We start from the raw sequence: 25,920 nt of genomic DNA, 5'->3' as shown, positions 1-25,920 counted from the left end.
AGAAGTTCCAAGTTCATTACAGATCAAAGGACAGAGGGTGAAAAAGAATTCTAAGAACAGATTACAACATTTTACTGAGAATTACGTTTGAGAAATTATTCAGCCTTTTTACAAAACAGTTGTAACTAAATGTTATGGAAATCCTACAAAAAGAGCACAACTATTTTGTACATGATTTTTGTTTGTAAGTATTTATTTGTTGCCTAATTCTAATTAGATATACATCACTTTCTCAACTTTATGAGCCTGAAAGTTAACATTAAAAAGTCCTTCAAAGACATACAGTAAATACAATATAAGAAACATAAAAGAGAAAAACATAAATATATATATCCTATTTTTAGTTTTAAAAACATTACTGATCATATGCAAAATATTTAGCTTTATCACATACCAGATAAGTATTTGGTTTAATGATAATTCATGGATGAGTAGAGAATTTAGTTATATGTCATTGGACAGCAACTTTGCATCTGTTTTTTCAAGAGGAAGAAACACAGTTGAGCCTTCATGTGCAGGGCCAAGATCAGAGGCTTTATTTTCAATGCCTGTCAGAAGATACCTGGCTTTGGACAATTCATCCATTTCCATTTGCGCTGCTTCTTTCCAATCTGGAATTTTCTTTGTTGTTTTTAACCACTGGTCTGTAGGTTGTCTTAATTGTCCAAACCATGTGTCCTTAAATGGTACAAATACAGAAATTATTACATTTTTATTAACTTCAAGTCTTTCAAACTTACTATGATTTGATCTGCTATAAAAGGTTTATTTGATACATTAAGTAAAGACTTTTTCCAAATTAAAAAGATTACACAATAGTATAAATAAAATGTTTTACTGTCCCATAATATGCAAATTGATGACCAAGCTCTCAAGTAGCAAATGCATTAGACTGGGTAAGATTAGACATCCTCCGTATTAAGAGTACTAATTTTTTATCTTTACTGATATTTAAATATTTGAAATGCTGCATCTTATAAATCAAAGAGCAGACTTCTCCCAAATTGCACGTAGCTTTTCACATTTTGTTTCTTCAAAGTATACTTTGTTCCTAATTTTCTTTCTGTTCAGTAATTTGGTAAAACCACAATTAAGTCAGAATACAGACATAATTGAGATCAGATTGATTTACTGTCTTAACGTTCCTGGCTGACAGAGTGATAACCTGATGATGGGACCCCCCCCCCCCCACCCCATACACACCTTCTTAAGTGGGATAAGCCAAGGACCAAGTAATAGGTTTATTCCGTGCTGAAAAAAAGAAGAAAGAAAGCACAACGTTTTGGCCATGGAGCCTTCTTCAGGTGGCCTGAAGAAGGCTCCACGGCCGAAACGTTGTGTTTTCTTTCTTCTTTTTTTCAGCATGGAATAAACCTATTACTTGGTCCTTTGCAGCCTACTCATGCTGACGCAGCTCCCTACAAGATTAGAGTTTAACCTCTTTTTAAAACTAAATTTAAGTAGGTTGGTCAAACCCTACTTAAGACAGAACACAGGCATAAATTAGGTTGATTTATTGACTTATCTTGGCTGAGCCAAGAATCATTTAACCTTAAGAACCTGCCAAATAATTAGGCCCCCATAACACTGATACAGAATTCTTAATTTACAAAGTTTCACATAGGATATGAAAAGAATATAGTTGATAGAAAATACAAATATAAGGGAATATGACAGATCCAGTGGAAGCCTTAGTATTGTTTAATGGCCAACCAGTGAGAGTAAAGAGGTTGGGGCACTGTGCTGTGAATAATATTGTTTTGAGTGAGGAAGAGATGAACAGGGAGTCAGCATTTGCATTGTACCACTTCTGCCACTAAATCACTAAAGAACACCCAGAAAATGATGAGGATAATAAAACATAAATCACAAAGTGCTGACAAGGAATCATAAATGGGAATTGGAGATCAGGAATTTTGCAAGGCTGGGGTGGGGGTGAAAGCCACACAGAATGTACAGAGAACACATTTTTAGGCAGTGCCTGGCAGCCTTCGGAAGACCCGCATTTTAGACATTTTAGTTTTTGGACGGGGAATCTTCAATTAGCAGCAGAGGATGCTGCACCAATTCAGAACCAATGTGTTTGGCACTACACCAACTTTTGTGGAAACTGCTGGCATGGAACTACAGGTATTTTCCAGTTCTTGTTGATTAACAGACTTTTGGATGGGAGGAAAGAGATAAGCATAATAAATATGTCTGGAAGGACTGATTGCTGAGTCTAATTTACAGTAATGCATGAATGTGCTTGGCCCAGGCTGGTCAGTGTTCTTCATTTGAGAGGACAGATGGCGTGGAGAAACAGGGCTGTCAGGACTATTGATAAGAGGGGAGTGTTGGCTGATTCAGAATGGTCCCACAGCAGGTAAAAATTTGATGGCAGATAGCTAGCATGTGAATGGCTTTCAGCTTTTGATGGCCTGTGGAGGTCTGGTTTGCGGATATGAAAGATGAAGTAGGAATTACGGTTTACAGTGAATGGAAGAATGGAGGCTGAATAAGAACTTTGAACACAAGAGTAAGTCAGCAAAATGGTTTGAGTACCCAGGAGTATGAATTAGTTGCAGGTGGAAAATGGTTGAGGCATCTCTGAAGGACATTTTGGACTCTTGGGTGCAATGCTAACATAGTATCTGAATGGATGAAGTCAGATTTCTGGCTCAAGTACAGAACCAAAAAGAGAAGAAATAATGATGAGACATTTCGCAACACACTGCAGAGGAATCTGAAAAGGGAATTTGAGAAAAATTACATGGTAAGGTCTCTTTCTCAAGAGGATGAGTGCTTTCTCGTATTGTGCAAAATTAAGTGTGAAAATGGCTTGATCATGATATTTATACATAAGTATGTAGAAGTGGCCGAGGTTAAGGTTTGACTTCCTCCCAAAGTCCATTTAAATTTAATTTAAATTCCATTAAATTATTGTGAAAGTATGAATAAATTCTGAAACAAAATTCTAAACAAAATAAGAAATGAACATACTAAAAATAAAATACAATAATAGTATTATGCATTATGTTAATAGGAGTTTTTAAAATGGAAAATAGAAAAGCTTTTTTAAGTCTACATTTTTGTCTTTTCTATGAACAACACCAACAGTACTGACCTCACTTTGCTTTATCCAGCTCTCTTCTAACTTATTTCCATGCTTCTGACTCAGTTCTGAACCTTTTTTCAAAAGGTCTTTTGCAATGCTCGGTTGTCCAGACATAAGGTATACATACGCTTTTAGATGCAAAAGCCTGGGAAAGTACACTTTGCTGGTTGTGTACCTTGCCTTGAAATCATGAAAGAGCTGGAAATAGGGAACAAAAAGCATTAGAAAAAGACTTTAGCAGTTTTCTAGTTATTATTTAGAAATATGAAATCTAAATGTTAAATGTCATTAAAAGTCATGCTACCAACAGATGAGTATCCTTTGTTTTGTTTGTAAAAATATAATCCCCAATTAATTTCTTGTTTTTGAAATTATATATTTGTAAAGGAACTCACACAGAGATACTGTACTCCAAGGCATGTACTATTAGGCCAACTATATTTGTCTCATTCTGCCCTTTGGGGAATAACAGTGTTATTACTTGGTTACTTTGTATAATCATCTGAAATATTTTACTGAAACCGTTTAGGGTTCTTGCTGATTCAAGGATTGTTTTGACTTACATTTTTTTCTCCAAATCTTACTCAATCGAATCTACATTTAGAGATAGGGATCCCAGTATCACAATAGTGGGTTGTACAATGGGGACCTGTGGATGTTCTGCAAGCAAAAGCCTATCTCTATTGTACTAGTACTTTAAAGATTATCTGGTTACAGTATTAAAGAGCTTTTATTTCAGGAAAGTCACCTTTTGTGTCTTTTGGTAAATCTTCATCACATGTTTATTTTGTTCAAATAGAGCCTTCTTGAACACCAAAACATGACACTCCAGAAACTTCACATGTCCATTTATGGATTGTAGAGATGATGGAGCTTGACAAGCTAGTCCTCTGGCTTTCACATAGAAGAAACAGACTCTATCCCATTCGCAAATCCTTGCATACCTGTTGCAAATACAAACTGAAGTAAATTAGAATACTTGGCTGGCAAATGTTGGAACACATTTTTAAAATATGACATGTAGTTCATAGGTCATTACTATAATATAGAGAGCAGCTATATCACTCTGCAACTCACAACTAGCAACCCACTGAAGCTAACAAGGTGTGAGCCTGGCCAGTACCTAGATGGGAGACCTTTTGGGAAAGCTAAGGTTGCTACTGGATGTTAGTTGGACCAATAAGGAGTTCTAACCCTGCAGTCTGTGTGGGTCCTAATGCCCTTAGTTTAGTGACATAACATATAGCATATGTTTTTAACTATATTAAGCAATAAATAAATCCTGCTTGAATTGACGGTCACTAACAACTGTACGTACCACAGTGCAACAGATGAGTACAGGCCCAACATTAAGCTTTTGTCTGCGACAAGAGTCGGGTCAGAATCGGCCTCTTCAACAAAGTTCAAACACTCATCAAAGGATTTTAAAACAAATCCTAGAAAGACAGTACACATGTATTTCAAAAGTTGCCAAAAGCAGTTGAGCATTTTTCAAAATCTGACATTTTCTAGAGAAAACAAAAGACGACTGAATTAATTCCTAAAATTCTGATGTTTCCTTTGGTTTTCAATGTGATTACTCAATTATTTGTGGCCTTCACATAAAATGAATAAAGCAGAACATCCTAATATCCTATATGTGAAAATGATGTAGTTTATTCACAGTATTTAAGAAACAATGACTGACTATAGTACAGAATAAAATATTACTTTAATTAAGCTTGTAGCCTAATATGCTTACCTGCATAAAGCAGAATATCAAAACATGCTGTATAGAACCAGCCTTTGGCTGTACTGTTGAGATTTGAATTTGCCAGGTATTCCAAGGTTTGAAGCAAACTAACACACTCAGGGAACCTACAAGCATGCAAGGAGAAGTTATTTCAAAAACAAGAAAACTTCAACATTTATCATTATATTTATCTTGTTGAATGGTATCTTATTTACATATGGTAGGATTCAGAAATCTCTGATATTTTTTTTTACTTTTGTGTACTGTATAGGTTATCTGGGGGCATCCGTGTGGAGCAATGGTTAGGATTCTGGAAGATTGAGGATTCAAGACCCAAGTGAAACATTATGAAGGTGTTTCAACCAAATTGCTCTGGTAAAACTCCCTGCTGTAATACAAATGTAAGTTACCGTACGTCACCAGCATCACCCAAAAAAGTAATATTTTTTCCTCCATTTTGTTCTAAATCAAATTTCACAAGGTTAAAGTCATATTGCAAGTCCTTATAATAAATTGTACTGATTGTAATAACAGAACACAACAATATATACTTCATAGATGGAAAAACCTGTAGGTCAGTAGCAGAGGTGTATACATAAAGGAGATAGTACACATATCCAGTCCTGGTTTGTTGAGCAATTTTGCAGTTTTACAGGCCCGAAAACCTGTGAAAAAAAAAAAGAAGATGAAACCTAATATTACAGTGTTACTGAAATTGTATCTCTGAAAAGTTTTGTTATGGTTCAGCAGTATTTACCATATTCAATTGATTCACTTAGTTCTCCTGAAAATAGTTTGACAGCACAAAGTGTTCGCACAAAATAGCTAATTAGCACTACTCCTTCCATTGTATTTGGTAATTCAGCACATTTTGCATACAGGAGATTTTCATATCGTTTGCGCTCATCTTCCAGTCCCATAATCTGACAGTAGTGAAAGTAATCAACAGAGGAATGAATGATCTGAAAAAAAAACATCAATAAAGAGAAAAGAGAGATATCAATCATGCCATTAAATAAACTTGCTTGATAAATAAACTTGCTTGATACCATCTTTAATTAATTTCTTGTTTTTGAAATTATATATTTGTAAAGGAACTCACACAGAGATACTGTACTCCAAGGCATGTACTATTAGGCCAACTATATTTGTCTCATTCTGCCCTTTGGGGAATAACAGTGTTATTACTTGGTTACTTTGTATAATCATCTGAAATATTTTACTGAAACCGTTTAGGGTTCTTAAACTATGCAGACTCTGAGGTCTGCATATTACTATAATACAGTGAACTACACATAATATGTTGTACATTGCTTTACATAAATAAATAAGGTATATATAGGAGATACACATATAATCTGAAGCAGTGGGAATGCAACCCAATTTATTATGTACTATTAAGTAATAGAAGAGCAGGACTTCTCCCCATTGTGCTACGCTATAGGAAAGAGGTCTAATGTACTTGACCTCACAAATGCTGCAACTGTTGGGAGAATATTCCACTGGCTTTGCTGAAGGCTGCAGCAAACATAACTAATGTGTCTCAAAGTTGGAACATTGCAGCAGATACAGTTAACTGCTCATCACATCATATGCAGAGCTGTATTAACTTTTGGCTAAGTGCTCACATACTGTATCTCCATGAACATTGGAACTGACATTCTACTAAAAGTGGACTGACCCACCACAATTTATTCTCCAATTTTCCTGGTAGGGCAGTATACCTACCAGCTCCTTGTTGTCAACAGAGAGGAAAGAGGTTTGACAAACCTTGTGTTCTTCTGCACTGCGTTTAGCAGAATTAACTTCCATCACAATGGCAAGTGAAGCAGATACAGTGTATTTTGGTATTTTTGCCATGCAGCTTATTTGCCAGATATAGGACAAACAACAAATTTGTTCATGCAAAACAGCTAGATTTTTCTCCCTGTTGAGAAATGCACAAATGTTAATATAAAGAGTAGAATACAAATACAAAACTGCAAAATAATTGTAGTTCCTTTTGGTATTACTTTAATTTCTAATGGCTCAGTATACATTCCATATCGGTTTTGTGTTACGAAAAGTTTTGAGAGATTGAGGCCATGTGTTGTCTTTTTCTGTAGCATGAATGTGTTTTTAGGATCACCATACTAAAAAGCATTCCATAGGGTATTAAATGATGTAGAAAATTTGAAAGACCAAAGTGTACTGTTATTTTATGTTTTTACTCAATATTCCGATAGTGCCAAAATTATCATCAGACAATATTCATGAATTGTCTTCCCACATACAATTTTCTGTTCAGCTGAAAAACTAAAATATGGATTTATCTGTCTGTAATCTTTCCAATTGTTCCTTTCATTACTCTTCATTATTTTATTCCAATTTGTGATGTCATCTTCTTGTGTGTGAGCTGCAGGTCTGTTGCACAGCACTTTCAAACTTCTTCTTTCCTGAATCATTTCATAAAGAGAGGTTTAATGTGGAATTTTAATCAGTAGTGGTAGTCTCTGAATAGAGTACCCAGACAATGGAACAATCAGATTGAAAATAACCTTTCCATTTTGTGCCTCAAACTGTTTCATTTTGCTTGGTAACTAACTTTAGTTATGTGTGGAGAGTAAAACACACCCACTATTGTATTCTCCTTTTAATTTGCTAATAATTGGTTAAGAAAATAATTTATTTCAAATCTAGTTTTATTATTGGGATTTCACGAACATGTCCAGTTGTTTTCAAATGCTGACCACCATAAAAAATATTTGGCAGCAGCTTTATTTATTTGTATTTATATATATTAATAATGACCCTTACACTGGTGTTTCAATGTGCTTTGATTGATAGTGGAAACTCTTGATTTTCTCAGTGATGCACTTCAGTGACACAAGAATTCTGTTCTTTGGGAGTCTCCTGTTTAGCAGCTTCAAAGCATTCAAGAACATCTCTTGAGCTTCTTTGATTTGCCCAGTGTTGAACATCACCTGAGGAACGCAAGTGTGAAAAGTCTGTTACCAATGTAACATGGTACCCCATGAGAAGACTGCAATGTCCATAAGGCTGCCACTAGAGGCCGCCATGCACACAATCTGTAGCAATCAATTTGGACTATGTAAAGTACTGTATATAGTACACCCGTGAACACAAATTCATTTATTAGAATACAAGAATTTCCACATGGGTTTTAGTTTTCTAAAAGGGTTTGTCTGAGTTAGAGTATTCAGAAATATTTATTAATCATTAGCTAGATTTAGTTTTTCCTTTTTTTTGCTTTAATTAATCACAATATGAATAAAGCCTGGATAATCAAATTACATCTGTGCTGAAGTGCCGTTTTCAAAGGTAACTGGATGATAATGGCAACTAGAAAAGGAAGTATTTATCTACATGAAAATGTCAAAAAGCTGTCAATCCAGTAAATTAATGTATAGCATTTGTTTCTTCAAATTATTCTACAGAGAAAAATATGAATGATCTACCGTGCTATAGAAAAAGGCTCTTCGATTTTTTTTGCCACTGAGTTCAGACACAATACAGTACCTCTCCTTTAAGACGATATACACATGCCTTCTCAAAGTTTGTGATTTTTATTTTCCGTTTTGTCTCTGCTGTTTCAAAAGGAGCTGTCCCAGCTTTCAGCAGGTCCAGAATAATTGTGGCTTCATTTAAATATGACAAGGCCTGTTGAATGTCAAGTTCATTTGATAAAAGATTAATTAAAAGCCAAGATTTTTTTAGAAAGTTCAAATTAAAAAAATGAAACACACCTTCAGATTGTTGGATAAAAATGATGCTGCAGCAGCTGTCTCTAGCAGATAATAAAATGTCTTTGGAACATCGCCCACGCCCATCCAGTGTCGTACCATGGGAGATAACACACATTCCATGATCTCTGCACATCTGCAGTGTTTACAGCTCTCCTCCACTATTTTACAGTCATCCAGCTTGCTGTCTAATTTGGTCAAGAAACTGCTCTCACAACTGCAGGGAAAATGGCGTGCAAAATGTATTTTTAAAGTTAATCGTAAATTAAATAGTATAAAAGACAGGAGATAATGTATTCTGTTTGTTTTACAAAGGAGAGTTGCAATTACGTACAAAAAATCATTTGACAATGAAAAAAGAACCAGAATATTGTTAAGATGGGAGGAATTTAGCAATTTAATTGTGCTTTATACTGGTAGTACAAGCTTAGAAGTCTAACTTTTTGAAAATGTCCAATTTAAACAGTTCATGTTCTGATCTATGGATGGGACTTGTAAGAAAAGGGTTCTTTTAACATGCACATAAAGTGTTAAGTGTTGCTTTATATGATATACATTATTGGCCAAATCCAGCCCACTCAGTCCCAGCAGAGTTGGGCCAATTCTGCACCACCACCTGAGCATTCCTAGTCATAGTCTGCAGTGTGTGTACTATAGAGCCTTAACTGCACTCCAAACAAATGCCTTTAGCACTTGAACCATATGGAAGCCCCCATCTGTTAAGTTTTTTAAAACATTTGGTAAAAATCATAGCATGTCTGAACCCAGGTTGAGCCTGGCACAGGATTTGTTGCCTACCTGCTAGACTGCATAGGGGAAACTCTGTTGTTTGTCAAGGATGGACCAAATATCCCAGAACTCTCTAAGTAAAATAGGCAACATGAGCTTTTAAATACAAATATTCATTTCATGTCAAGGTCTGCTTTTCATTTGGTGCTTGTCATTTCAAGCATAAGTACCAGATGGTATAGAATATAAAGCTACACTTTTACTCAATATAATGTGGTTAAAATAGAGGTACTGTATCTGTTATAATATTGGTTAAATATACAGTAATACCTTAGTTAAGGGTGCTTATTTACTAAAGAAAAAATGTACAATGTTTAGAGAGCAGGTGCTTTCACTTAAATATATATTTTTTTAAATAATGTTGTTTAACTGGAATTAGAAATAAGTAACAGCAAAGTCTGCTCTAGGGAAAATACCCTTCCTTATTATTTTTGTGTTGCTTACCCCTCTGATATCTCTGATGCACCTGTTGTGATGCAAAATTGTAATCTTCTGCCTGTTGCTTGTTTAAGACATCAGGGCTGATTTCAATGATAGTTGACCCTGTAGCTGCCTTATGTCCAAATATAAACTCATCCCCCCCACAGCTATTACATCTATGGGCTTGTTTCAAAAGGTACCCAGCACATTTCCAGTGAATTTCTTTTTTCTGATCTTTAAGCCACAATTCATATGCTGTTTCCTTCACAAGAGCTGTGCAAAATCTCATTATTTTGCATTTCCACCCAGAGTCACTTGGATCACAAGCCTTACTGGGGTGCTCTGGTTAAAAGAAAAAAATATATTAATCAATATATTTTGCAAAGGAATGTTTTATTCTGCTTTCAAAGCTATTAATTGTACTCCGTGTTATACTGTACACACAGCATAGCACAGCATATTTTATGTCTCACTTTCAAACTTTCAATATACAGATACAGACAAATTCTGTAAACATTTGACCATATAATATTTTGGAATGGAGTGAAACAATGTTTGGTCAGGGGCAGTGTGAAATATTTCGAGTGATTGTTTAACATTTCCTTTACCTGACCAAACTATTGTGAATGTTCATTTCTCCAAAGTAATCAATATGTAATGCCAGATTTTATTGTTGCACATGCTACATTGTAGTTTCTCTCCTGTAAGGTTTATATGGTATGTATGAAGTGGTGACTTACCCTTCTCATCTTTTATGTCATCCAGTGGACAAAAGCAGTCTAACATATCTGAATGCTCAGTTTCTTCTGCAAATGGATGCCAGGTTTCAGTATGTCTGGAGGCACATTCAAAAATGTGTGACCTGAAAAGTGAAACTAGGGACTGCTTTAACTTTTGATCCACCACCTCAGGCAATATGTATTGAAGCATCTGAGTGGTAAATGTGTGCCCAATTATTGCTGCAAACTTAACAACCATTTGCTCTGCAGGCAGCATGTGATCAAGCTGAGCCAGAGCCATGCCTGCAGTACACAAAAAAGTAAAAAGAATGGAATAGTATAAAACTAATTTCGAGAATAATATAATTCTTGCACTTTAGGTGAATTACATCAGCGGTTCCAAAGTGCTTTCAGTAAAATTCTGAAATATGACATATGAAAGAACAATTCATATTGAGTTTTATTGATATTTAAATGTTTCAATATCAAATGTTTAGTGATACCTTTCAGTGCAAGAGGAATTGGGATTTCGTGCAGCTTTGCTGCTTCTCCAATGTGACAGACAAATTTGCGGTCAGAGGGAGCTTTATCAAGGGCTTTGACCTTACGGGTTTTTAATAGCTCTGTCTTTGCAGAACCTATGAAGAAAGCATAGCAAATAAGCATATTAGTAGAACTGGTAGTAGGTTATCAGTTTGCTTTCAAAAACATCTCCTGACAATTCTGTTAAAATAGCTTTTTATACCTTCTTCAGGATTCCAAATCTGACTGACTTTGGATTTTTTAATGACTATTTGTGGTTCCGGAAACAACATATCTATATCATCATCTTCCTCTTCATCATCCATTTCTTCCAACACAATCATAGAACTTAAATAGAGGCTCTTTAACAATTCTTCACAGTAGTATGGAACTCCATGACTTCGTTCCACCAGAAATCTAAATTCAATTTTGTAGGAAAGAAGTTTATTTGAAAAGCAATGCAAATAATAGATTAGGAAAATGTGTACAGTATATCTAGAAATTCCTATAAGCATCATAGAGTGTGATACTGATGCTTTCTTTCAGTTCAATTGCAAATTACTGTAACTCTAATTACTGTAACTCACTAAAAAGAAACCAAAGTTAAGGGTACACATCTTTTATTCCTAGACCATTGTAATAACTCAGAACAATATTATTCTAAGGGGAAAACAAATGTATTCAACTTACATTTCCACCTCTCTTGGAATTCTGATGACCCCCAGTATTTGACAAGCTAGCTGTGCAATTACAGATGCCTCCAGCCCGGACAATTTCACATACAGTGTTCTGGGATTTCTTATCACTTTGTTAGCTGCTGGAGAAAGTGAATTCTGGAGGGGCAAAAGACGCAGTGCCATACTCATGAAGACCGGAGTTTTCTCACATGCTTCCTTAATGAATTCCCATGAAACTGGATCAATAAAATGTGCCTCATCAATAACACACAGGCATGGTTCCTCTTCAACAATCTATTAGAAATGGAAATTATAGCAGAACATACAGTACATGCATATGGAGTATGCCACATTATAAATTAGAAGAGGTGGCTGAAACAGGACACAGTGTTAATGAAATTCTGATAGTATCTGAACACACGTTAATGAAATTCTGAAATTTTCCGAACAAGGTCATACAGTATGCTGAGAAATTCTCAGGTCCGTGACCTGGATTTGTCTCTGTCCTCCAAAGATGGGCCATCAAAGGGGAAATCTGGTGAAGATAAAGTAAAGCATACTGGTGCACAAGATTTTGTATTGGCAAATCAGCCTGTTTGATACAGACATAAGCACTAGTGATGCGCGGGCTGACTCACACTCGCGGGCGGGTGCGGGATTACCCACGGGTCGGGCGGGCTCCGGTCACAGAAAAGTCGACTCGCGCATCACTACTGTTCGGTGTAATTTCTAATGGGGCGGGTTCGGGTCAGTACTTTTATCATTTCAAAACGGGTTGCTCAGGTGGGAGTTCGTTTCTCACAAAAAAAAGCAGAGCAGCAAGAGTTTAAAATCACTGATATCTGGGATTAATTTTTTATCATCACTGTGAGGAGGGATGTGCAGTAAGGGTGTTTGAAATGTTCAACGTTTTCAGCATATTATAATGCCAATTCAATCATAAAGCCAATTATAATGGGAAGAAGGAAAGATAACACACAAGGAATATTAAGGCTATAATCAAAATTGACAAAAATGACAGAATGACAATGGATGTGTTAGGATCATTTATCCTTTGTGTGTGTTACAAAAGCTCTACATTATACAGTATGTCTCAGCAATTAACAATCTCATTTCTGGTTTGCACTCTACTGCCTTCATCACCACTCCTTTCCCTTCTGAGTTATAAGAAAAGATACTGACCATGTGAAATACATTAATAAAGAATGTCTTCATTTGCTGAGCTTTATCCTTTCCTTCCAGGAGAGAGACTTTTTTTGAAAGCGGAAACTAAAATGAAAAAAAAAGAAATATACAGTAGCGAATGTTCAAATATTTTAAAAATTGAATTTTTAAAAATGGAATTTAAAACTTTTGATTGTAAGACATACATTGGAAAATAATATCAAACAATCTTGGAGCATTTACCATACTGCAGATACAATTTACAACACCTTAACAAGAAGGAGATCATTGAAGAAGCAAAGGTAGTCTTGCTGGTCGGGCTGCCTGATCTTGCTAACTAAAACCTTTTCACGTTCAACAGAGCTCTTGCAGTTCGACACAGACAGTAGATGTGCCATTAGGGTTTGAACTGTGTAGAATGGCTGTTTGATGTCTGTCTTTGCAAGCTCAAAAGAAATAACTCTGTGAAAAAAGCAAACATGTTTCCTTACTTTATTACAAAATGTAGCACCAATGGTTTGAAATTGACAGTTGATACAGTCTTGTTCGAAACGATTCTGGTAATTGTTTAAAAGAAATATCGAATGTTAGGAATGCCAGGGCTAGCTGTTTGTGACATGTTTGTGGAGATCCTTGTCTGCTTCCATATAAACAGATCTTCTAGGCCCAGTTATTTGGTAGCATGTAAAGTGTAGTCTCGTATAGTTTCATTGTTTTTGGATTTAATGTTTTAACAAGCTTCTGCAACACGTATTGTAGTAGTACCACTCCCTGTGATTCTGTAATGAGTACTTTACAGAGTATTTCATAAAGCAGACATACTGTAGTTAATATGGACAGCATACAGCATAGATTTACAAATATTTTCAATTTTTGTTTCTCAAGAAATCAAGCAGCAGGGGAAGATATTAGTCGTATTATATTGGTATTAAGGTATTATATTATTGGGATTAAGGTATTATTCTATCAAGCAGTGGTTAGCATTGCTGTCTCACAGTTCTGGGGCCCTGGGTTCACTATCTCTGTGGAGTTCTCCCTGTGTTCATGTAGGCTTCCTCTGGGTGCTCCAGTTTCCTCTCGAAGTCCAAAGAAACATTCAGTGAGGTTAATTGGCTTCTGGGGAAAGTGGCCCTAGATGTGCGTGTGCACAGATCTGTGTGTCTGCCCTGTGACGGACTGGTGTCCCAGGGTATACCCTGCCTTGAGCACGTTCCTTTCTGGGATAGGCTACTGCTTCCCCCGTGACCCGGAATTGGAAGAAGGAGTTATAAAATTTATGGACATATCAAACAGAATGTAGCACACACCTCAATCCTTCTTTAGCTGCTTTGAAAACAATTTCAGCCAGGAGACGGCTTTTTCCATAACCAACAGCTGCCTCATACATAACCACATTGTGGTAGTCTTTGGAACCTGACTTTCTGCATTGCAAAAAAAGCTTCAACGCATTGGAAAAGACTTCCATTTCTTTTTCTCGCCCTAGTGGGAAACATGCATGTAAAGTATTGAAATGATTACCAAATGTCTTAAATATTAAAAAGGCCATTCTGAATCAGATATTGTTCTGAGAAAACATATTGTTTAATTGCATTCAGCCCATTTATAATCCTTATGGTTGAATGACAAAGGGGATTAGGAATTAAAAACAAATTTATGATTAGATAAATTCCAACCTGAAAGTAATTAACCTTAGGAATGGAAAGTTATGTTCTACTTGAAAAAAATACCATAGCACCATATAGTCCTAATTGTTTAACTTTCACTCATTAATTTTACAGTCTGAACACTTTGTCTTTGTCAAAAAAACACTACCTCTTAAAAAGGTATAGTATACTGTACCTGTAGCTTGATAAACAGAAAGTTCTGTTGTCATTTTTGTTTAAACAATACAGTATAACTCACCTAAAAGGGGATAGTTCTCCTCTTTTTCAAGTGACATAAGTGCTTTACCAACAGTTCTGAAAAATGTTTTTTTAAGAAATTTGAAAAAATCCTTAAAGAAAAACAATACTGAACATGTGCAAGCAAAAATATACATTGTATATCCACTGTGCACTCACTGTATTTAAATAATTCTTAAAATAACTCACACTAGGTCATTTTATTTTTGATCAATAATGGATGAGTGCAAGCCTGTTTAAATATCAACTTCTCACCATGAAGCAGTAGGGTTCTCCCACTTCACTGCTTAAAATTAAAGAACCAAACCTGTAATAACATACTATAGGTCATGTGGATAATGACTTTACAGAGTCCCTTTGCAAAACAATGATATTGATATTGTTCTAATACTCATATCACATATCTTTGCAGAAATATTGTTAATATTAAATAGAACCAAATTACCAGAATTAAAATATATTATGTTGAAGACATTTTTTAAAAATTATTCAGGTCATAACGCATCCTGCAGCAGAATATTTTGTTATGTTTAAAGCTCTATAAAGGATTGTGTAAAATTCTAAAAAAAGTGCATCGAGTATGTTGTCGTTAAGGTTAATTAAAAACTTTATATGTTGACTTACTTTTGATGTTTCCTGGCTAAGTATTGATAGATGATCCCAGGGTTCTGCACACCTTTCATGGCTTTTTTTGGTAGTTCATTGAAGTAGAAAGATGGAAGTTTTGAATAACAGTATGTCTCTCTGTCACAGGAGACTACTCCAGGGTAGTTCATCATTAACCGAGCTGCCAAGTTCACCTTTCGACCAATAACTGAAAGATAATTATTGAAATCCAGTTCACAGATTGTTTAGGCAGCAGTTGGAGTAGTTGTTAGTGCCATTAGTGGAACTTGACTAACCAGGGTACTGGTCTACAGTGTATATATTTTTATGGGCTCCCCCTCCCCTGACATCACACTCTAGCAATATCAGAATAAAGTACCCTTTTATTATTTTGAAATTCATTCTCTGACACTAAACTTCCTTTGATGCCCAGTTTCTACAGTCATTATTAATGCAACGGATGCCCAGACTTAAAGTTTAGTTCAATCACTACCTCAAACTACTCTCTTTTGATTGTTCATTGGAGAGCACACCTTTTATGCTTTTGTGGAATACATAATGTAGAATCTCTTTAGGTACCATGGTGGTGACCCATGGCATCTGTTAAAAATTGACACAGACCTCCATTTTTATTCTTTCTGTTCTTTTCCCCACAAAACTTTCATTTGTAATTAGCATATTAAGATTTTAATTAAATGTTATATCCATACACCCACCCCAGATTTAGCCCTGGTCTTACCTGGATATTTTATTATCAAGCAAAGGGTGAGAGAATCTTTAGATCATTTTATATAAATCTTTAACAGGTTTGATAGGATAATAAGAATCTTTCTAAACATGTAATGTTTATTTCATTAAGCCTCATACTGCTACTAAGCATTTGCACTTTCTTACAAATGGGTATACATTTTGCTGGTTTGGATAAAAGCATAAGCAAAATAAATAAAATAATATTAAAATGATAATAAAGTTCTAAATCTAAATTCATAATTAAAATGAATATGTTTTTTTCCTATTGCACATGTCCAAGGCACTTACATTCTTAACAGGCACTATAATTTTAAACTTAGTATCTGGAACGTAGATGAAACAAAATAGACTTTGAAATGCTATGAATTCTGTTTAACAATATCACAATTAAAAGCAAAGTAATAACCAGCGTTTGAAATAATATACATATTTTATTACATAAAAGTAAAGAAAAGTATTAAAGAAATGTACCTGTATATTCATGACGTACAGGATGTCCAACAACACCACAGAACACAGGGCCACTTGTCACACCAACAGATGCTGTGCTGTTCCAGAAGTGACATCAAATTATTTTGCATAATTGTAAAATTATTATTTATCTTAGATGTGTGTTATAACCCGGTGTAGACATGTGTATTGTTCATTAATGCTTAGTTATTAAAACAATACAGCCTTCTATCTATTAAAACTGTAAATAACGTCTTACCTTTTGAGACATTGGAAATAAGGCTGTTTGCCCCGGGTGATAATTTTATTCAACTCCTTATATCTATAAGCTGTTGTGTAATGTTTCAATGAAGGGAACACTGATATTGAAGGACTGAAGGATAATTTGTTTTTTGTTCTAACTAAGCTCTCAGTTACCTGTTTAATTGATCAGAATTAAATTTTTGCTGAATTTAGAAATGGACAAAATCTACCTGCTAAACCTACAGACTGTGGAGTTTGTCTTAATAGTTACTACGCAAAGCAATATAGTATGCCAGGCAAAACAGGTAATGTACATCTGTTTGTGTGCCTATTCCTGCACTGCTTGTAAAGTGGAACAAAAAACAACTTTCTTTAAAGAATAAGTGTCCACATAAATTAATGTTTTAAATTTTTGTACACCTCTCATTAATTTAATTAGTTTATTACTCTCTGTTTTACTGCAGTTAAAAGTGTCACATCAGCCACATCAAATGGTAAATAAAAACCTTATGAAATATTTCAGTTACTGCATGCAAGATGATTCTTTGGAGACACATTCATTGAAAGATTAGGAAATCCATGTGAGTTTTGTCATTTAGCAAATTGGGTGGGTTTGAAGACCTCCAACATTGGAATCTGAGGGTCTTTAGTAAAGATCTCCACTTAGTCTTATATTCTTATATACATAGTTCAGGTGGGGAGCTGCGTGGGCTGCAAAGGAACAAGCAATAGGTTTATTCCATGCTGAAAAGAGAAGAAAGAAAACACAACGTTTCGACCATGGAGCCTTCTTCAGGTGACACCTATTACTTGTTCTTATATATATATTCCCTGCTTTTAAAAGTTTAGCAGCATTTGCAATTTATTAATTAAACAAGTAATTTGTTCAATTCAGAGAACTCTCGGACCTTGGCTGAATTTTTTTTTCAAATCACCTTTCAAATTTTTATCCCAAATGATCTCTCAATTGTGTGACACAGTGGTTAGCTTTGCAGCCTCACAGCACTGGTGCCCTGGGTTTAGTTCCTGGGCAGATATCAGCATGTTCTGTTGTTTTATTTTCTTGACTTGTTCATGTGGGTTTCTGCTGGCCAACTGGATTTTCTCTTATGGTTAAAAAACATACTTGTAGGTTAACTGGCTTCTGGAAAAACTGGTCCTGGTGACAGTGTGTGCATGTTTGTGTCTGTGTGTGCCCCGTGATGGACTAGCATCCTAAGCAGAGTGTATACTGCCTTATGCCTGCTGCTTACCGGGATAGGATCCAGCTCCCCCATAACCCTGTGTTGGATATAGCAATTAGAAAATGGATGGATGATCCATAAATAAATTAATTAATTTGTTTCAGGTCTTTAGACATGTATTTTTTACGGGCTATCTATAAAACCTGTTGGATATGGGGTTTCTAAATGGGTTAATACATTTTATCTTCAAGAATTAAGTTCTCAACAGTAACTTTGGGCATCCTAGGATATTGGACTGCATCACACAGCATTGACAGCCTGACTTCATTTCTTGTTCTGTGGGTTTAATGATCATTGAATTGGAATTGAAACCTTTTACAAGCATTTTAATATGCCTTGTATTTTAATATGTTTTAATAAAAATTAACCTGAGATAATAATAAAATAGTTTGGCAGGAAGAACCCCATTCCTGTTTCATCCTTTTTAATGTAGTACTAAGCAAAGTATAATATTATGCCAACCACCCCAAAATAAGGTAGAGCATAGGTAATAAAAACACAATTGGACTAGCTACAACTGAATAACAATAAATGACTAATCATACCTAATTTAATCACTGTATGAAATAGAATGCTGGCTTTTTGCAATTCTACTCCTAAAGTATATCCAACATACAGTATATAGCTTATTCACTTAAAGAAACATACTGTATGTGGTAGTCATATACAGTATAGACTGTATAAAGTCATATACAGTATGTGAAAAATTTGTTAGATATATAAATAAAAAATAAAGTTTTCTTATTAACAGTATGCTTCCAGATTAACGGTAATGTAAGGGTTTTTAGTTCAAATCATGCTTTTCCATTTTTTATTTTAACATAGAAAATACTATGATGGAATCAGAATTAACTTCAGAACAGACCACAAATGCTTGGCAGATAGATACGTATCATGAAAAATACCTTGTGTTATTTATCTGAGTTAAAAAAATAGAGCAGGTGAAATTGCTATACTCCTGCTCTTAATTATGTGGAAAACGTTCTGAAAGATAAAAAAGGTCACTATACCTTACTTCCCTTATTTCCTTTGAACAAAACTCATGTATACCAAAAGCTGACTGTAAAGCATGAGAACTCTCATCTTCTCGCTTATCACCAGGAAGGCCAAAGACACACAGAAAGGTGCAGCCCTGTAACAGTCAGGATACAGGCTTGTCAAACAGCAGTCAGCACTACCTGAAAAAATATATCTGATCCACATAAACATTTTTGTCACTAGAACAGAAGACACAGAACTTGTTTAATAAATTAGCTATGGTAAAAGATGAAAGTGGCATTATTTCATAAAACTATACATTAATTTTCAATATATATTTAGCCATGTGCAGAGTCATAATTTTAGAAATACTCAGCAAATATAAAACCTTAAATATAACATTGGCTTTGCTTTTTTTAGGTATTCCTCTCATAAATGTAATTTCAAGTCATTGTACTACTACCTACCTTGTCAAACATAAATACTTTATTTATTCTTCCTTGATGCTTAACCATCTGATGGCCAATTCCATCTGTTGCTTGTTGTATAGCAAAACACTGAGCTGATTCAGTTACATCATGCCTGAATTGTAGGTTAACAAAGACAATTGTTGCTGGTCTCATTTCAGATAAATACTCAAGAGGCTGATCATCATCAATCTAGTGTTGAAAGAAAGAAACAAACAAAATAATCTATCATCACTTAGACCTAATGCAGGCTTAGAATGTACACTTGAGATGCACAGCCTTGTCCTACATCTCTTTTAACACTGGGTATAGAATTGCAGGTCATACTGTATCTTTTTTTAATTGCAGACAACTCTACAGTTCTCTAGACAGCTATTGAGGGAGACATACTGTAGATACTGTAGTTATCATGAGGCATTTTTAACAAAATGCTTAAGCTTTCTCCATTTTCATCTGCTCAATTGGATAAAACCATCACTTCCACAGTACTGTATACTGTATGTACAGTTGGTAACCTGTGGCATACTCTCTTTATATTTTTTAGGAACCTGGTGTAACAAAAGTTGTCCATAAAAGCACTGAGACTCATCAAGATAGTGATACCAAAGTGCTTACATCACATTATCTGGATACCGAACAAAAGACTTGCAGGGTCTTGTTTAATGTACCTGACTGTGCCCTATTTTTTTCAATTCTGGACTGATTTAATATACATTGGTTTGTTCTTTATAACAGAATAGACAAAATAAACCTTAAAAATGTATATTTAACATATTACTTTATATGGTGGCTAAGTGATTAGCATTGGTGCCTTGCAGTACTGGAGCCCTAGCTTTAATTCCAGACCTTTGGTACTACCTGTGTGAAGGTTTAAGTTCTCCCTGTGTTTCCATGGGTTTACTTCAAGTGCTCCAGTTTCTCCCAATAGTTCAAAGAGATACTGGTAGATTAATTGGCCCTGGTGTGAGAGTGTTTGTGTCTCTGTGTGCCCTGTGATGGACTGGTGTCCTGTCCAGGGTGTATCCTGCCTTGCAGCCAATGCTTTGCAGAATGGGCTCTGGGCCACTGTGACCCTGAATTGTACTGTATAAGCAGTTATTGAAAGTAATAATGATCATATTACTATGTATGGCAAAATTTCATTAAGAATCTAAACAATCTTACACAGAATTAATAATGCATTTTTCTATAAGAAAAACGCTTTCTGTTTAAAGCTTTTATGGTTTGGCTTAGGTTTTCCTTTACACTTACTTTCTGCAAAACAGTTTGCATAACATATTTCCGTAGGTTTTTCTCAAGGTCTGCACTTGGCATCAATCTTGAAGCTTTCCTCACAACACCTAAAGAAGAGTAGATTAAGCAGTGTGAGTTATATTTTATTTACAGTACTATATATCAAATACATTTAAAAAATACTTACCTTTTATAATATTCTCATGGGCAAGGTGTTTTCCTTTTGATTGTATATACTCCTCAACAGAAAAATTTGGTTCTTGCTTTATATATCTGACCTGTAAAAGTTACAGAATGAAGCTTGTGGGCAAAGTAAAAGACTTCTTTTGCTTTGACAGTCTCAGTTTTCCTATTATTTTACCATAACAGTACTATGCTTTTATTTTGTTATGCCACGGTTTCTTGCCATTTCTGTTTTTGATGTACTATACCACAATGTTATTTTACTACATTTCAAAGTGAACAAAGATGCAATCTATTTATGAGCACTTTTCAAGAACCCAATCAAGAATCCGAGTTGACACTAGCACATACCTGTATATAACACACATCAGAAGCTATGCAAAAGTGATAAAAGCACAGGAGTACAAAAAACAAGAGTAAAATTAAATTCTACATTAAAATTACATTTTGCACAAGAGATCTTTAAGATAATTTAGAAAACATTAACAGTTTTAGAGTCAGTATAGAACTTAGGAAATGTGTCACAAAGAAGCCTACATCAGTCATCACTTCAAACCAAGCAGCTGGGTGAGGAGGAAACTGGTTAGTGAAACAATGCTGAGGCCAACAATGACTTTGAAATACCTACTGTTTCACGGTTACTATCAGTACCCAGTGAAATGGAGTTTGGAGAAAAAGACCAAGAATCAACAATATTCCGGTCACTCCACTAGGTGGGCTTATATGGAACTGAGAAAAAAACATCTCAGATCACACATAGCATTTGCAACAAAGCACCTAAGTGATACAGCAGACATGTGGAAAAAGATTTTATGGTGAGACAAGACAGAATTGGAACTTTTTAATCTAAATGCAAAGCTTTGAACCAAATTTAACATACACTAATCACACTGTCATACTGTAAGTATGGTGGATGCAGCATTACTTTATAGTTCTGCATCTCATGACACTTAAAGAGTGTCAAGACTGATAGAGCAAAGAACATGCAAATCTTAGAGGAAAACCTGCTTCAGACCTAAAACAGGAACAAACATTCACCTTACTGTATGATACTGACCCAAAGCACGAGGCCAAAGCTATGACAAATAAAGTGAATGTTCTTGAGTGGCCCGGTCAAAGTCCTGACTTAAGTCCTATTGAGAATTTGTAGAAAAACTTGCTATCCACAAGCAATTGTCAAGCAAAGTGAGAGAGCCTAAACAAATCAGCTTAAAGAAGAATAGGCAATGGGCAGGATTTCACAAAATGGGACATCAAAGAAAGGATCAGGATACTTTCGCAAGGCACTGTATTCTGAACCCTGAAAACAAGTACCATGTATGTGATAAATCATACCTTAACTGCCCTTTCATTTTCTATGGGATCAGTTGCTATGTTGTCTCTGTCACACAGTTCCCAAGCATTTGGTGACAATATGATTGTGCTAGCCACTGCTAATCCTTCAGCAAGTCGAACTTCATCCACTGCTCGTCCAATCACAACAAAGTATTCACTTACTTTATCTCCCATAATAACTTTAGATAGTTTTCCTGCTGAAATACCTGAAAGAAGCACAGACGAAAAAGCTCAGGAAAAAAAAAGCTAAAAAACGTAAGCTCTGTTTCTGAAATTTTAAGTTTTAAGTTTGCTTATGGTTAATGAAACCATTAATACTAAGACGCTGTATTAAATACTAATAGTAAATACTAGTGTGACTAGTCTCAATCTCCTATTTGTAAAATTGATTATGTAAATTAAGACTAAGTAGTCCAGGTTTTATGGTAATTGATAATGAGAACCTGGAAGAAAACACAGGAATATGTAATAAGCAATAATCATAATATATTGTTTTAGATGCCAGCTGATACATACCAACTAATTCTACAGCACATCAGTATTTACAATTTAGGTATAGATATTATAAATCTTACTGTTTTTGTGGAAATTATGATTTAAGGACATAAGAAAACAACTAAATTGGCAAAGAGAGTAGACCACTTGACTCATCTAGCACAAGTGGTTTTCAGTAGCTTATTGATTAGATAGATAAGTGATCTGAGGATCCTACAGTAGCCATTTCTTGAAAGAAAAGGGGTTTTGGCATTGACAAAAAAGTGCCTCTTATTCTTGGTTTTGAAAGCACTTCCTCAAACAGTAGTCAAGTAGTTGTACTGCTGCACAGCCCCACAGCCTCTCCTCATAAATACCAACCTATTTTCACCCTGAGTTGGCAGCCTACTTCAGTTTCTCGAATGCCACATTGATCTTGAATATTGAGACTGCATTTCACTGCCAAGGATATCACATCACTCAGCTGCATTCTCTCCACTTTCCAAAGTGCTAGAATGGCATCACCTGTACATAGAAGAGGAAGTCCATGATTCCAGAAATGGAGGTCATTTTGGATTAACTAAGAATGCACACTTGAAAATGAGAGTTAAGAATAGAATGTTGCAAATGTGGCAGTAAGGTAATCATGGGCAAACACATGAATGAGTCCCACAGTAAATTGAGGTGTCTTCCACAGTGAATGAACACTACAGTCATCTAGTAGATGATTACAGTATATAAACTGTTATGGCTGTATTATGCAAAATGACCTTTTTCTGTTTTTAACAATCAGTAGTTTACCTGCATAGTTCAGAATGTCTCCTCCAGCAGCAAGAATATCTGTAACAGAATAAAGTCCTGTTTATCATGCTTTCTCCACATGTGGTTTGTCTCCAAGACTTAATACATGAAGTATACTGCACTGTTACTGTACTGTTACTGTATACTGTTTAACAAAAAGTAAAAACACTACTATTGGGGTCGGGTTTTATTTTGCTGATAGAAAATCACACATCTTTTCCATGAATTGCACCACTAAAGTATTTCCTTCATAGATCTACAGTATGTATCACTATCTATGTGGGAATTATTTACTTAACAGTCACACAACAGCCTTAACTCTAGCCTTGCACTGTATTACTATAAAATACAACAAATGCAATATTTTAGCTAACTAGTATCCTTAAACTCCTAGTATTATCCACTTAGAAAGCGATATGTGACATAATGTGACTTTTTTACAAGCAATTTGTTCAGATTTAATTTGCAGTATCACTCCAACACCAAGGTAACATAAAGATTTATGAGGATCCTTGTCAGTGTAAAGAGTCTTTTGGGTTGGGTCTACAGTTTCATAACCAAAATGATGCCACAGAACATAAGAACAAAATTCTATTGTGATAATTATGATACTTTTCACCACTGTTTTGTTTTCATTTTCACAAATCAATGTGCTATCTAATGTATCTTTGACTAAGATTAATAAGGTGTTTTAAGTTTAATATGAATAAGTCGTTTTCAGTTTAAATAATTAGATTAGATACAGATCAAACTTGTAATATATATTTTTGCTTCTCTAGGGTTTGTAAGATGTTTGTTTTTAGACTTATATACAGTTCTAGTTTTATAACAAATTGAGGACAAAGTCCATCCGAATAGCATGGACATTGTGAAAGAACAGCTATTGTATAGTCTAATTCTTGTCTATATTTTTATATAGCCTTTCTGTGACTGAAAGAAGAAAAAAAACATTTATTTGAATACTAAATTGAGTCACACCCAAAACACTAATAATTTTACATCAGTTTAAAGAAATCCTGAAATTACCTAATAACATATTTCTGAATTAAAAATTGTTCAGGATTTTTTTTACTATAATATACCTTTGCCTCTACTGTACAGATAAATAACAAGCAAAACAAACTTACGAGTCACTATCTCTCCAATATAGCTGTTCAGAGTCCTAGTTAATTGATCTGCCCCATAACCTTTCTTACTACTCATGCTGAATTTCTCAGTGAGGGCTGTAAACCCTGAAAATGGGGAACACAGAGAGTTACCCATTAAGCCAGAGCATTCTTCATCCAAAAGCAATGAAAGTAAACATGTACAGTAGATTAAAACATTAAAAGATGGAATGATGCTTCACAGTCACTGACCATTTTATCACAGCGACTAATATGATATCTTCTACTGTTAAGAACTGATATGATATCCCTTTTCATTGCATTATCTTACATAAAAGTTGTACATTTTTAACTTGACTATCTTAAAAGGTCAGGTGCAGTCTAATTAATGATTTTTTTTCTTTTTGGCACTACTGCAAGCTTCTTAATTACTCCCCAAACGTTTGGGGTGGGACCCTTTTATTGGAAGTGGCCACACTGGCATACTTTCAAAGCAAAACAAAAATTAAACACATCGTCATTTTTTTGTGTAAAAGTGTTTCAATTTGAATGAAAACTACTGGAAATAAAATCAAAATCAAACAGAAAGGTTAAGTATTATAAAAAAAATAGATTGATATTTAATTCCACAAACAATTGCAGCTCGTCTGCCAATTAACAGAGGCTTGGTGCGTCTTTCCAATCAAACGCAGTCTTTCAAGCAGGTGCATAGTTTGCACGTGGTGCAGTATCGAAATTGTGATGAACAAATTTGTGATTTAACTGTGTTTTAATGTGTGTTATGCAAATCTCTCTTCCTTACCCGAAATATCGGCGAATAGAAGGACCCCATGGAAGTTCTCTGCGTAAGGTATTTCCTTGGAAAGATCTCCGTATACAACTACATCAGGAACGTGGGATGCTATACTGTTTATTTTATGAGCAGCCTTTGATTCAGGTTTAATTCTTCCCATTTTAGGACATATACGCGGGGTACATTTTCCTCGAAACCAAAAATCACAACCAACCGTTCCTGAATATTTAAACGTTTTCAGTTTCAACGGCTTACAGTATGGTTCTAGACTTTTTAGAACGTACAGTGAGTGAATACCCGGATTGCAAAACCTACAGTTTATATAAGGATTTTCTTAATGGACCAAAGATTGCCGTTATTTGAGCTGTATACTGTAATTATGCATTCAACGTAAACGTTATTTATTTTTACAGTGGTTTAATCGTACACGTTCTGAATAGAAATGGGCAACGGCTGACCTCCGGTAGGTTTGAAATGGGGGGGGAATCACAAG

General features: G+C 35.1%; 1 protein-coding gene across 1 annotated transcript; it reads right to left on the bottom strand.

The window, feature by feature from the left end:
• Positions 1-444: 444 nt before the first annotated feature.
• Positions 445-25,587, bottom strand: LOC148822044 (adenylate cyclase type 10-like). The gene is made up of 32 exons (XM_088930546.1): positions 25,437-25,587; positions 24,656-24,760; positions 23,529-23,567; positions 23,109-23,252; positions 22,254-22,459; positions 20,923-21,013; positions 20,754-20,842; positions 19,503-19,694; positions 19,068-19,189; positions 16,592-16,668; positions 15,389-15,578; positions 14,766-14,821; positions 14,171-14,342; positions 13,133-13,325; positions 12,882-12,968; positions 11,713-11,993; positions 11,246-11,439; positions 11,004-11,138; positions 10,522-10,803; positions 9,806-10,123; positions 9,371-9,434; positions 8,576-8,789; positions 8,349-8,489; positions 7,626-7,792; positions 6,600-6,756; positions 5,587-5,791; positions 5,398-5,494; positions 4,839-4,954; positions 4,416-4,533; positions 3,846-4,041; positions 3,107-3,295; positions 445-678 (listed from the first exon to the last, which is right to left on the bottom strand). The coding sequence occupies exons 1-32, from the start codon at positions 25,585-25,587 to the stop codon at positions 445-447; spliced, it is 5,022 nt and encodes a 1,673-aa protein (XP_088786672.1).
• Between the last annotated feature and the right edge of the window lie 333 nt (positions 25,588-25,920).

This window comes from Atractosteus spatula, chromosome 13 (genome assembly GCF_055471065.1).
Source record: "Atractosteus spatula isolate fAtrSpa1 chromosome 13, fAtrSpa1.hap1, whole genome shotgun sequence".
NCBI classification, from domain to species: domain Eukaryota; kingdom Metazoa; phylum Chordata; class Actinopteri; order Semionotiformes; family Lepisosteidae; genus Atractosteus; species Atractosteus spatula.
The sequence above is the reverse complement of the archived record's forward strand: the minus strand, read 5'-3'. Positions and strand labels throughout refer to the sequence as shown.